This window comes from Nyctereutes procyonoides, unplaced genomic scaffold (genome assembly GCF_905146905.1).
Source record: "Nyctereutes procyonoides isolate TBG_1078 unplaced genomic scaffold, NYPRO_anot_genome, whole genome shotgun sequence".
Classification (NCBI taxonomy): domain Eukaryota; kingdom Metazoa; phylum Chordata; class Mammalia; order Carnivora; family Canidae; genus Nyctereutes; species Nyctereutes procyonoides.
Genome location: NW_026575052.1, coordinates 10,740,680 through 10,754,090, shown reverse-complemented (window position 1 = coordinate 10,754,090; position 13,411 = coordinate 10,740,680). Strand labels below are relative to the sequence as shown.

The 13,411-nt window shown below is 58.3% G+C and overlaps 1 protein-coding gene across 1 annotated transcript in view; it reads left to right on the top strand.

Moving 5' to 3' along the window:
* Window positions 1-13,411, top strand: part of RUNX3 (RUNX family transcription factor 3) — a 59,761-nt gene that overhangs the window by 26,510 nt on the left and 19,840 nt on the right. Inside the window, exons 2-3 of the mRNA XM_055332809.1 lie at window positions 4,162-4,454; window positions 6,253-6,409. Of these exons, the coding sequence (XP_055188784.1) occupies window positions 4,162-4,454; window positions 6,253-6,409 (450 nt within the window). The remainder of the gene's footprint in view (window positions 1-4,161; window positions 4,455-6,252; window positions 6,410-13,411) is intronic.

Here is a 13,411-nt window from a genome sequence, read left to right as displayed (position 1 = left end):
GGCTAGCAGTGTCAGCTGAGACCCAGTTCCTAGTCAAGAGAATGTCTGCCTATAGGGGGATAGGGAGTAGGGGCCAGTGAGTTTCCAGAGTGAGGGTCTAAGAGCTCAGGGGAACGAAGGTGAGTCTTAACTCAGGCAGCCCTGTGAAGGTTGTTGGAAAAACCCTCCTGCAAGTCTCCTCTGCCTGGAAGCAGGTTAGAGACATTCCTTACCTCCCCCAGGCAGCCCCTAGGCGAACCAAGGTGTGGGGGAGCAAGGGACAGGATAGCCATGGACTAGGCTCTGAGTCCTGACAAGCTCTGAACATAACATATTTCACCAATGGGAAATGTGAGGCCCCCAAAGAGGAAGAGACTTGCCAAAGGCCCCCAATAAGGGGCAATCAAGCCTTATTTTTTCAGTGTGATGACAGTGACAGCTTGCATGGATGGAGCACCCCCTACGTGCCAGGCCTGTGCTAAGCACCTTACACCCGTCTCTGTGAGGAGGCCACTATCAGCCCTGCTTTACAGATGAAATAGATAAGGGTCAGAGAACGTTTAGGCAATTTTACCTAGATCATGGTAGGTGGTGGGAGAAGACAAACTGAAGCCGCGGGACTGCAGGCCCAGGCCCCTTCCACAGTCCCTTCTGAACATCCTGGAAGATTTTCCACATCAGGTCTGTCCAGCGTCGTGGCACCCTTGGGGGATCCTCACCCTCCCCTGCTACTAGACTCTCGAGAAATCAGACCTGCCCTTGTAAGCTCTCTGGCTTGTGGGGAGACACATGCAGGCACCTCATTACCACCAACGCCTTTAGAGCGCACTCCTAGACACTCTCAGGTGGCCGGAGGAGGGTGCCCTGACGCAGGGTCATTTTGATGCCATGAATTCCACTCCCAAGGTCAAAGGATGCTGGTGGGAGGAGTGGCCCCCAGATCCTGAGTTCTGTGGGCTTCAGGTTTGCCAACCCCCAACTCTGGGCCAAGGTAGGCCCAGACCTCCTGGCTTCCCCACCCTGCTGCAGACAATCTGGGGTGCTCCTATGTGGAGTCCTTCAAGAGAAAGCAGGAGACTTGTACACCAGTCCACTCACTGGAAGAGGGAAAGGAGGTGGCTAGCCATACAAAATGGGGAAGGGAGAGGGTATCCACTTGTCCCATGTAAGGGAGTGGGAGCTGTCCAACTGTCTCTCGAAACAGTACAAAAGAAAACAGGGAGGGGGCGACTGTAGATCTCTGTTGGTCAGGGATGGGGAGGAGGTAGATTAGCCAGCCACAGGGAAAAACTGGGAATGAGCCGGCCCCTTCTTCTGCGTGTCCTCCTCACCCTCTGGCCCCTCAGAATGGGACAGGAGAGGACTCATTTCAGGCAGGGAGAATGTTCTGCAGGTGGGAGGGCACAGGGACTGTGGGGTCCCAGATAGGCCCAGTCAGTAGGCATCTGCGCCCATCAGAGGCAGGCAGGGCGCAGGGAAGCCTCCGGTCGGACACAGAGCCTGGCCGCAAAGATGGTGAGGAATCGTAGGGACGTCTGTCCAGAAAGTGCAGCTCGTAGGAGGCGGGCCGCTGGGCCTGGCCCGGGCGCAGCTGGCTCACATCTGTGGGCAGGGCGGGCCGGGCAACCCCGCGGCGGGCAGAGTGCAGGCGCCAACTAGCGGTGGCTCCCGGAACTGCTCCCGGGCCGGCGGGCCCCCGGCGACCTCAGGCTGGAGACCCAAGCGTCCCCGGGTTCCCGCGCCCACGCGCAGCGAGCACCCTCCCGAGGGCTGCAGGCAGCCGGGTCCTGTGCCGGGTGCTGAGACCCACAGGAACCGCCTTTTCAGGATGTCCGTTTGCGAAGCCGCCGTAAAATGAGGGAGAAATCAGGCGGAGGGACAAGAAAGGGCACGGGTGCAAACCGAAACCACTAGACGCAACGAATTTACAAACCCCAGACGCAGCGGGTCCTGGCCCCACGGCCGCTCCCGGGCCACACGCGTCGCCCGCCCGCCCCGGCCCCGGGCCCTAACTGGCCACAACTTGCAAGGCCTTTTGACGGGAAGCTCCCAGAGGCTGGGGGCGCCTAAGCTCGGGTCCCTCGCTTTCTTCTGGTTCTGCCGCTACTGCCCGCGCCCCCGGGAGCGCGAGGCCCTTGGCCCAGGGGCCCTGCAACCCCGAGACGCGGGCTCCCTAAGATCCCGGGAGGGTCCCTCGCGGTCCCCGCCTCCGAATGGCCCCAGGGGCTGACGTGAGGCTACGGCAGAGGCAGGGACCAGCTCTCCAGGTGGCCGAGGCTGGGCCAAAGCCTGCCCGCCCTGGAGCGCACGCGGCGCTTGAATTCGTTCCGCAACGACTTAAGCGGCGCGCCCTGGGCCGGGGTCAGATCCGGGGCGCGATCCCGCGGCCCCCTTCGGATCCTGTGCTCCTTCGCGTCCGAGCCTTGGAATTCGTGAGGTTGCACCTGCCGAGCCGGGAACAACGAATACTCGGCTCAGTCTCCAAAACGGCGGCGGCGGGGAGAGTCGGCGCGCGCTCCGTTCGTTCGTTCGCTCCCTAGGCTCCAGGGAGCCCATGTGGGGCGATAATTCCGAAGGCCTGGGGGCTCGGTCTCTGCACTTCCCCTCCGCGCTGTAGCCTTTCCCTAGGCCGGACCCTTTGGCCTGCGCGGCGGGAGAGGCCAGGACTGTTCGCCGGGAAGCCCTGGGAGTCGCTGGGCCGCGCGGGCCGGAGTGAGAGCGGCGGCGCCTCCGCAGAGCAGCCGCACGCCCGCGGCCGGAGCACAGCGCCCGGGGAGGCGGGGGCACAGGCCCTCGTGGGGCCCGTTTGCAGCCACGCGGCGGAGGAAAGCTGCCTCCTCCCGAAGCCGGGGCCCTTAGCTGCGCAGCCCGACCCGCGTTCTCCGCACGCTTGTCCTCCTGCCCTGGACCCGCGTCCTCTTGCTCGACGCCGGACCCTGGCTCCGCGCGCCGGGCAAAAATCCGGGGGAAAACACGCCCGTTTGCAGGCCCCGCCGTGTGTCTCAGACTCGCAGGCCGCCGCCGCAACGAAGTACGACGAAGCGAGGCCTGCCCGGTCCTGAGAGTTGTTTTGCGGGGAGCGCGGAGAGGAACGGCGCTTGTCAGCCCCCAAGGCAGATTCCGGGGGCCCGGGGGACACCCGTCGGTCCCGGGTTGGCACCGGGGCCCAGGAGGCCGGGCCCAAAGCCGCCGTGGGCCGGGAGCTGCGGAAGCGGCTGGTGGTCGTGGAATCTCGTGTGCGGTGGAAGCTCTTGGGCCAAAATAATTTGTGGGACCGCGCAGGGCGGGGGGAGCGGGGGAGGGTGGAAAACCTCCACGGGGCCGCTCCCCGCTCCGTGCCGCCGGCCTTGGAGGCTCCCCCCGGGGTCCCCGAGCTCAGAGCGCAGGCACCAGAGGCCGAGGGAGCTGGAGGCGGGGAAGGCCGGGCCACGGGCTGCAGGGAAGGGGCGCGACGAGGGGAGCGGCGGCCCCCGCGTGGGGGCACCGCGCGGCCCGGGGCCAGCGGCCAAGGAGCCCTCCGCAGGGCCTGGGCGGCTCAGCCAAATCGTCAGCGTCGGCCCCGCGCCCCCGAACTTTCGAGGAGCCCCGGGCTCACGCGCCGGCCCCCGCTCGGGCGTCCTCCCGGGGCGGGGCCTGCCGCCCCAGCCCTCTGGGCGGCCCCCGGCGGTCCCCGGTCCTCCCCCACGAGCGCGGCCGGGTGCCGGCGAGGGGGGCTCCGATTGGCTGCGCGACGCGTCGCTCGGGCCGGCCCCGCCCCCGCGGGCCCCGGGGTACTAACCCCGCGCGGCGCGGCGCGGCGCCGCCACTTGATTCTCGAGGGTTTGCTCCGGGGCTGCGGCCGCGCGGTCGGCGGGGCGGCTGCGCGCGGGCTGCGGGGGCGGCGGCGGCGGCGGCGGCGGCGGCACAGCGCGCACGGGCCCCGCCGCGGCCGAGACCCTCGTCCCTCCGCGCGGGTCGCGGGCGCAGGATGCGGGGCTAGCGGGCCGGGCTGCGCGCCGCCGTCGGGGCAGCGAGGCCTCGCTGCGGGCGGGCCCCGGCGGGGCGTCCCCGGGCGCCGCCCCCTCGCCGCGAGGCCCCGGCCCGGCCGCTTCTGCTTTCCCGCTGCGCCGGCCGCCCCCGGGGAGCCGCGCCGCCGCCGCCCGCCCGGCGCGCTGACGGCCGCTGTTATGCGTATTCCTGTAGACCCGAGCACCAGCCGCCGCTTCACACCTCCCTCCACGGCCTTCCCCTGCGGCGGCGGCGGCGGCGGCGGCGGCGGCGGCGGCGGCGGCGGCAAGATGGGCGAGAACAGCGGCGCGCTGAGCGCGCAGGCGGCCGTGGGGCCGGGAGGGCGCGCCCGGCCGGAGGTGCGCTCGATGGTGGACGTGCTGGCGGACCACGCGGGCGAGCTCGTGCGCACCGACAGCCCCAACTTCCTCTGCTCCGTGCTGCCCTCGCACTGGCGCTGCAACAAGACGCTGCCCGTCGCCTTCAAGGTGAGTGCGGGGCCCGGGGTCGGGCGGGCCCCGGCGCGGGGAGGGAGGGGACGACCCCGCGGCCCGGCCCCGGGCGCCCCGCCCGGGGACCCCGGCGTCCCTCCCGCTGCACCGGGCGCGCCGCGCTCCCAGGGGCTCGCCCCCCCGCGGCCGGGAGCCCTGCTGAGGGACGTTGATGAGGAGGCGGGCGCCCGGGCTCCGCGCCTCTGGGCTCCGCATCCCCCCGACACAGCCCGGCGGGCAGAGGGGCGGAAGAGCCCGGGGCGCAGGGCGAGGACGCGGGCGGCGGGGTGCGCGGGGTGCATGCATAGGGCCTCCCCCCTGCCGGCACCCCTCCTCCTGCACCGCTTCAGAGACACTTCCTGCTCACGCCCTCAGCCACTGGCTTCTGAAATTTTACACCGGGCGACTCTAGGGCTTGGGGGGGGGTGCACCGAACCCTAAACGTTTGCAGCGGGAATCCCGAACGTCGGGCACAAGTGGGGGGCGCTCCCACCCCTGGCAGCCCCCAGTCATTCAGAGGATCTTTTTCTCTCTGCTAGGGAGTAGGCGACTGTTTCATTTTCATTTTTTTAAGGGGGCAGCGAGATGAAACGAAAACGCCTTGGTTTTCCCCTAAACCTCTCACAGCTGCCGTGAGAAAGGGCAGGGCAGGAAGGGCCAGCGGCTGGGGGTGGCGGGTGCCCGAGGTGCCTGGAAACAGCGACTTCTGGCAGCTGAGGCCGTCCTTGCTCCCCCATTAAGATGACTCCCAAATTGGAAAAAAAAAAAAAAAAAAAAGGATGAGTGGCTCTTGGAGGTCTCCGGGGTGACATCTTAAAATGCCAGTGGGGAAAATCTCCCCGGGAGGGGGAGAAGGGGGAGGCCCGTGTGACTTTAATCCTCAGATCGGAGGTTTTACTGTCACTTGGAGCTTAAAAGGAATCTTTGAAATTAAAAGAAGACAGGATGTTGACAGGAAATCTGGCCTTTTTAATCAGACCCCAAACATTTTCTCCTTGAAATTTTTACCATCTGGATCCCTAGTCCCTGCACGCGGTGGCCACGTTTAAATGGCTGTGACTACATTTGCAGCGTGATTCCTTTTCAAAAGGCATCTGCTTCTGCGCGCTGCTTGGGGTGAGGGGTGGGGGAGACCGTATTAGGGGGGGCATCTCCACCGCCATCCTGCAGTTCCCAGCAGGTGCATCCTCCTGCTATCGAAAGCCCCTCTCTCACTTTAAAGGGGGTTTTCTGTACAACGCCTCTCAAAACACTGGCTTGTTTTGCATTTTTGCATTTTCCCTGCATAACGAATTCAGGCTCTGCAGAGCCCAGCAGACTGGGCCCGCGCCGCATTTCAGGGCCAAATTTCATACCCCAAACGGCTCTTGCATTAATTGAGCGTGGGGAGCAGTCCCGTTATTATTGTTGTTGATATTATTTTTACTTAGAGACTTGGTTGCTAGGAGCACGTTGATTCCTCTTTTGCTCAGGCCGAAGGAAAAGAGGAAAACTGCACCCCACACCACACTGATGAAGCTCATTCACAGCTCCCGCTTAGATTCCCTGAAAGGATAGTTTCTCAGGACATGGCTTCACCAGCTAATCTAGGATTTGGGAGTGGAAGGCAACGATTTTGGCTTCTTGTGTTTGTTCTCTGGGGGGAAGGTGTCCATTGCCCTTAAGCCTCTTCTCCGCTCTGCCTTTGAGAAATCCTGCAGTGCGCCTGGGACCTAGGGGAGCTGCGCGGCCCCTCCCTGCCTCTCCCTGGCCTCCCCTGCCATTCTAAGCTGTTCCCCTGCCCCTGTGCCCTCAGGTGGTGGCGCTGGGAGATGTGCCCGATGGAACGGTGGTGACTGTGATGGCCGGCAATGATGAGAATTACTCTGCAGAACTGCGGAATGCCTCGGCAGTCATGAAGAACCAGGTGGCCAGGTTCAATGACCTCCGCTTCGTGGGCCGCAGTGGGCGAGGTGAGCGGCAGGGAGTCTGCGAACCCTAACACCAGCAATGGCAAAGGTCGGGGAAGGAAACTGAGAGCAAGCCCGGGGGGTCCCAGTGGGAGCCCCAGAAACAGGTCCCTAGGCCTGGCTTGGTCTCAAACAGCCACTTGGAGCCCCATGGGGGAGTTACAGAGCTCTTTGAGGATATGGGTCCTTCGCCAGTACAAGACAGCAGTTTGCTCCCAGCTTCTGAGGTTTACTGACTCTCGAAGCTGCCCGTGTCACCCCTCTTTCCTGATGGAGTATTCTGGCCTCATAAAAGATGCTGGGGGGAGATCATGGATTAAGGAGCTCTAAAGGGGACCTCATAGGTCTTTTGTGGCAAGCGGGTTTAGTGGCTAGGCTGGCTTAGACAAACGGCTGGTCTGCGGGTGGGGGGGGCGGTTGGCACCCCAGCCACTCTCCGCAGGGGGCTGGGATCTCCCGGAGCTTGAGCTTCAAGCTTCCAGGCTGCCTCTCCCCAGTTGTGGTCTCCCCGAGCCTGTTTCCCCGGCACCCTGAGCCTTAAGGTGGTTTAGAAGAGACAAGAATGCCTCGCAGGATGCCGAATGCTGGAAAGCACAGCCTGAAGGCTGCCATCCCCCGCCCCAGAACCAAGGCCAGTGCACCCCCTGCCTGTGTGTGAGCTGCCTCTGGCAGCATGAAGGAAGGCAGGACCAGCCGCCGCTGCTGTGGCTGCCGGCCCCGGGGCTCTTGAGTGGGAGGCTGCTGGGACCTGAAACCCATCATCACTTCTGGGTGGAGAAGTCCTAGAAAACCCTGCCCCAGCGAAATGGAGGTTTGAGGACTCACTGGCCCTTTAAGACTAGCCTGCTAAAAAGTGGGGAGTGCCCTTGCCCAGACCCAGCCTGCCCCTCCAGCTTTGTTAAGAAAGTAAGCTAGGTTCCCTCTGCCCCCAGTCTCCACAGAGGCGGAGGCAGCATTGTACTTTTCATCACCAATAAACAAGACCTTCTCAAGGTTTGAGATTCCTCTGAGCCGCCAGCCCTGCTCAGAAACGGGCATCTGGGCACCATTTTTTCCTCTCCAACCGTTCAGTGTATACATACAAATGTCAAACATATTTTGACTTTTCAGCATTAATTAAAACCAGGGCATTATTTGCATGTAATAACTGTTTACTTGTTACTTTTTATGAAACCGAAATAGTTTACATTCTTTCAAACATTTCCTGTTCCTGTTGGCTCCCTTCCCCACGCACAGATTTCTTTTCAAACGTTGCCCTTAACTGGTTGCAGGTTGATGGATGGAAAATGTTTGCTTTTATGAATTAAGCTTTCATTGCTGCTCCTAATTAGTCTCCAAGCCCCTTTTGTCATCCCCAATCTCTCAAGCCTTTTGCAGCTTAATCCCAGCTGCAGCCCTGAGTGGAGAACCACTGGCCACTGGTCCGGTGGCGGCTCACTGGGATTGCAGCTTGCCTTTGGGGCGGTGGCCAGGTGTGCAGGGCCCGGTGGCATGAGGATGTGAGGATGCGCAGGGGAGGCACAGGGAGGTCCCGCTGTAGCCAAAGCCCTGGTGAGGCAGGCAGAAGGGGAGGCCCATGCCGGGAGCCCAGCAAGGCGTCAGGAGCGTTGCACCTTACTCCTTGTCCTAGCAGGTGAGATCGAGAAAGAGAAGACACGGTGATTCCCTGAGTTACCAAGAGCATGGCTGGCCGGCTGGCCATTCTGCCTCAAAAAGTGATTTCTTTGTGGCATTTAGGCCCAGGGACCTGTACCTCACCCTGCGGGGCCTGGGGGGAGACAGGTGGGTTTGCGGAACATCATTTAGCCGGTGCTCTTGAAGCAGGCAAGGCCGAGGCTGGGGTTGTGGCTCTGAGAGATGCAGGAGGCTGAGTTTACAAACCATTCTCACCACCCTTCTCCCATCAGTCTCATTGATCCTGGGGGGGGGGGCAGGAAGGGGCCCGAGTGGGAGTTCCAGTACCTGGGGACTTGACAAGACTTTCAGACCTCAGAGGCTCATGATATCCAACCGCCTGGGTGCCACAATCACCCCACCTGGATTTCAGCCCCAGCTCTCCCGCTGACTGGCTTGATGACATGGGGCAAATGGCTTGACCACTCTGTGCCTCAGTTTCCCCGTCTGTATACTAGAGAAGATAATGACACCTCTCTGGTGAGATTTTATAAGGATTAAGGAAATTGGCACAGTGTATCACTTGGCCCATATCGAGGGTTGGATACACGTTACAGATTTTGTTACTTCAAATGCTTGCGAGTGGAAGAGATCTTTGAAGTCCCTTTGAGTGGTATAGTCACTGATTCTGTGATTATGGTGCGGTTTGGGCGGGGGTGGGGGAAACCCAGAAGGTGTGAATTGTTGAGTGGGAGAAGTGGAGGCGGGTAGCAGTGAGAAGGAGGGCTCCGGGGTCCTGTGGCATGCAGCAGCGCATCTGCTGTGCCCATGCTGCCCATCGGGAAAGTCCCACTGAGAGGACCCATCAGTGATTGACACAAACCACAGGGCATTTGAGGAGTTGGGGCAGGTTGGAATTTGGGACCCAGAGCCTTTCCCTGGCCCTCCGACTTCTGCCAAGACCGAGAAGCCAAGTAGGAACTCCTGTTTGTTTTCCTGACCTTTTAGTCCTTGATTCTGTCTTAGTTCTAGGAAGATAGGTTTCCATGGATGCATAGACACACCACCACCCCAGAGCCCTCATGATAAACCTGAAGGTGGACCCAAGAAAAGGGAGAGAAAGAAACCAAGTCACTGATGCCTCCTGCAGTGATTAGGGCTGAGGATCCCAGCCCACCAGACGCAGTGACCTTCTTCCAACAAATATTACATAACACACCCTTCATTGTCCTACAGTGAAACGTGTAGCTGATGGAACCTACCTACTTACCTGCAGTTTCAGAATCTATATAAGTCCATAGCTATAACGGAGAAAAAATGGGCAAGTGATTTACGGTAAAATATCCATTTGAATGTGTAAATGTTGGACAAGGCTATGCTGAGGTGAGTGGGTGCTTGCAGAAGCCCTGGGACCACCACGGCAGACTGCCAGCCCACGGCATACGCAGCCCAGGACTCCAAGTCCTCTGCTGTCAATGACATGGTTTTCTGGGGTTGTGAACAATTCTGAACAAAATTTAAGAAAGAAAGGAAAGAAGAGGGAGGGAGGAAGGAAAGAAGGAAGGAAAGGAAAGGAGAAAGGAAAGGAAAAGGAAAGGAAAGGAAAGATGGATTATCTTCTGGGAAATTCAGTTGTTATGAAGTGTGCAAAAAACTTTGCTTTATTTCGTGTAAAACTGAGTTAGGTTCATGGCTCAGAGAATCTTTGTAACAAGTGTCGCACACACGGGAAGAATGACTACCTCAGTACCCTGTGCAGTGCCCTGATGGAGGAACGGATGGATGTAAGTGTCCTTCCCCACCACACCTCCACGTCCCCTCTCCAGGACCACATACCACAAATTCCCAAAATCTCCTCTAGGAGGCGGCCACAGGCCTAGGGGAAAATGAAAAAAGCCTGAGTTCCTGAACTGTCATTAGCTGGTTTAAAAGAAATGAGAGTAGGTGGAGAGAGATTTGGGATGAGACGTGTGGGTGCAGCTTACAAGCTTCTAGGTGGATGTTTAGAAAACCCAGAGGTCCCCTGAGACATGTCCGCTCCTGATGTCCGTGAAGCCCCTGTGATGGGGGTTTATGACACAAGAGCCCAGGCTGAGAGGGACAGGGACTTGCCCAAAGCCACACCACCACCAGAGCTGGCTGGACGTGTTGATTGGTCCAGAGCCCCGGGTCCCCAAGATTGCCTGGGGTTGCTCAGGGCCCTGAGGGGCAGCCATTTCCAGACTAGGACTTCTGCCCTCCAGCCGAGGCCAGCCCTTGGACTAATGACTGGTTGCAAGTTTGCCTGAGGTTCCTGCACAAAATCGTCCACCTTCTCGTTCATCTCTGCTTCCTGTGCTGAGACGGGGAGAGATGGAAAGATGGGTTTGCCATGAGGCAGAGAGAGAGAAGTGAGGGGCACTCGGGGAGACGGCTTTCCCGACCCCTCGTTGACCGGGGCCCCTGCCTCCCATGGCACCTGACACATGCCCCTCCCTTCCACTCCTGCTGCCAGGTCCCAGCCTCTCCCATTTGTCCTCCTTCCTCCCTTCTCTCTTTGGGTACCTGGGAGGGGTGGTCCCGGGCTTGGAAAGTGAGAGGAAGCTGTTGACCTACCTCAGGGGTAGCCTGTGGTTTGCTGCCTGGTGAGAGTGGGGGATTCTCACTCCCCAGGAGCAGATCTTTAATATGGGGTGGGGGTTTGGGCAGGCTCCAGCACATTCTAACCTTTCTAGCCCTACCTAGATAACTGTTGACCTGAATGACTCATTCATTGCCCCTCTATGGGTCTCAGTTTTCTCATCTGTAAAATGGAAACAGTCATCTCTCCCTTAATACATTTAACAAACATTTCTTGAGCACCTGCCGTGTGCTGGATGCTGTTCTGGGGGGCTGGGGACATAGCAGTGAACAAGACAAAAGTTCTGGTGCCCAGGGAGGTTACCACCTAGTAGAAGGAGACAAGAGAAAATAAATAGATGAATTGCCAAAAGTAGTAAGCATCATGGGGAAGTTTGAGCAGGTAGGGTGGGAGCAGGAGGGTCTGACGCTTCAAATTGAGTTTCTTAACCTTTTTTTACCCCATGGGCCACTTGACAGTTTGAGAATAATGTGTTTTAAAGAATAAAATACAAAGGATTATAATGGAAACCAATTATAATAAAACATAGTTAGCAAAATGTCTAAAAAATTGGGATAAATGTGCTGCTTTATTAGGATATTAAATAATAAGATGTGGCAATGGGTCTGATGACGACCATGATTTTGAAGTTGTGACGAGCATAGAAGATATTTAGAGAAGTTTGCAACGTCTGTAATATGATATGTAAATATCTGTGACGTCTATTGGTGACAAGGTCACAGGGACTTCTGTAATACCTCTGTGGTTTGTTGCCCATGGTCATACTTGAGGGAGATGCTAAATTGCAGCTAGAGGTTAGACACAATACAGTCCTCTTTTTTTTCCTGTCCTTGTTCATGGGCCCACTTAATCCTAAAAAGGAGCCCTGCCAGATGCCGAGTTTAAAATGCCTGCTTTATTTTTTATTTATTATTTTTTATTTAAGTTCAATTTCCCAAATATAGTATAACACCCGGGGCTCATCCGATCAAGTGCCCTCCTTAGTGCCCATCACCCAGTTCTGGATAAAGGGACCAGAGGGGGCCTCAGTGAGGTGGTGACTTTTCAGTAGAGACCTGAAGGAAATGAGGGAGACACAGGAGCACTTCTGTAATTGAGACCCATCTGGCCCGGCACCCTGCAGTGTCAAGGAGGTGATGGAAGCGGCTAAGGCCCAGGGACAGCCCCCACACACACACCCCTTGGGAAAGTGCCCAGCTGGCAGGGGAGGGAGGAATCCAGGACAAAAATGACCAGAGAGGGATGGGAAAGCAAATCCCAGGAAGGGGGGTAGGTGGGCAGGGAGCCTGAGGCCATCTGCCTGGCATTTCCCTAGACCTTCTGCACTTTCGGTTTCCAGAAACCATGGAAAGTGCCCCTGTGGTCTGGGTAAGGGGTTCGATTTCCTCTGACACGGGACTCCAAGGACAGGTGCTGTGTGCATTTCCATCCCGGCCACCAGTGGGCTGGCTCAGGAAAATCCTTCCAGAGAGGCCCCCACTCTGCCCCAGTTTGAGTCACACCTCAATTTAAAACCACCCCCTGGTGTCTCAGACGCCCTAGGGTTCCTTGGTGTGGCCCTGGGAGCCTGAGCTGGTTTACTTTGGTTCTGGACTCTCCTGTTTCTGAGGCTCAAGTTTTCATTTGATCACAGTGGACCCGGCTGTGCAAAGAGGACCTCAAGCTACCGTCCCCCACTCTGAGTTTTCATCTCCCACTTGTGAAGGGGGGACGTCAAGACCACCCGGCTGCCTTGGAGAGATGCCGGGAGCACAGGGCAGCACAGTGGTCCACACAGGTGGTCTCTCTCAATTGCCCACCCTGGGCCAGCCCTGGCAGACACAGGTGCACCAGGCCATGGGCCCTGCCCTTAGGGAGCCCCTGGATCCTAACTGGGTCCCGCAGATAGGGATGCTCAGAGGCAGAGAAGGAGGAGGTCAAGCTTAGGATATCAGCGAAGCTCCTCCCACAGCCTCCCCAGTCTCACAGCGTGGGGGCTTTGATGCGAACAGAGAGGAGGGCAGGAGAGGGAGGACGCCTACTTCAGTGAAGGTGATGGGAAAATTGGGTTGCCCTTTGAGGAAAAACTCTACCTTTCACTGCACCCACCAGTTAAACCCCCAGAAGAATCAAAGACTTGAAGGTAGGAGGTAGAGAGGACCCTGTTCACTGAAGGTCAGCTTTACCTGCTTGTCACCTGGGGAAACGTGCCTAAACGTAAAACACTAGGAGAAATCACCCAACAAGAGGAAGAACTGAAAATGCAAAGCAGCTCGGTGTCAGAAGGCAAAACGTAAAGGCCACTGAACTGAGAAACTGGTCGCCACAAAGAGGTTAGGGAAAGTGCTAGCAGGTTATCACTGGGTGATTTCTAAAAGGCAAGAGGATGCTAATAAGGACCACGAAGCAATCATCTGTGTTGGGTTAGGACAGACAATAAGCCTATGAAAAGTTCCAGTCTCCCCAGGGCGCGGCAGGGAGCGGATGGAGGCAGGAGCCAGTAGCGTCTCCCACCTCGACAGGCAGCCCTGCGCCGGGTGGGGGAGCCTCGCAGCGGTCACGGTGACTCTCTGGAGCATCCTCTCACTCGAGATCAATGTCCCTGAATACATCCCAACCCTCTGATGCGATGAAATCACTCACCGCTTCTTGGAACCCATTCTAAGGAAATAAGCAGAGACGGAGACAAAGATTTCTTATAAACAAAAGGTCATTTTCGTTTTATTTTAAATGGTAAAAAAAAATTATTATTTTAAAAGTTTTTCCTCTCTTAGGAATTTTGAATGGAGACT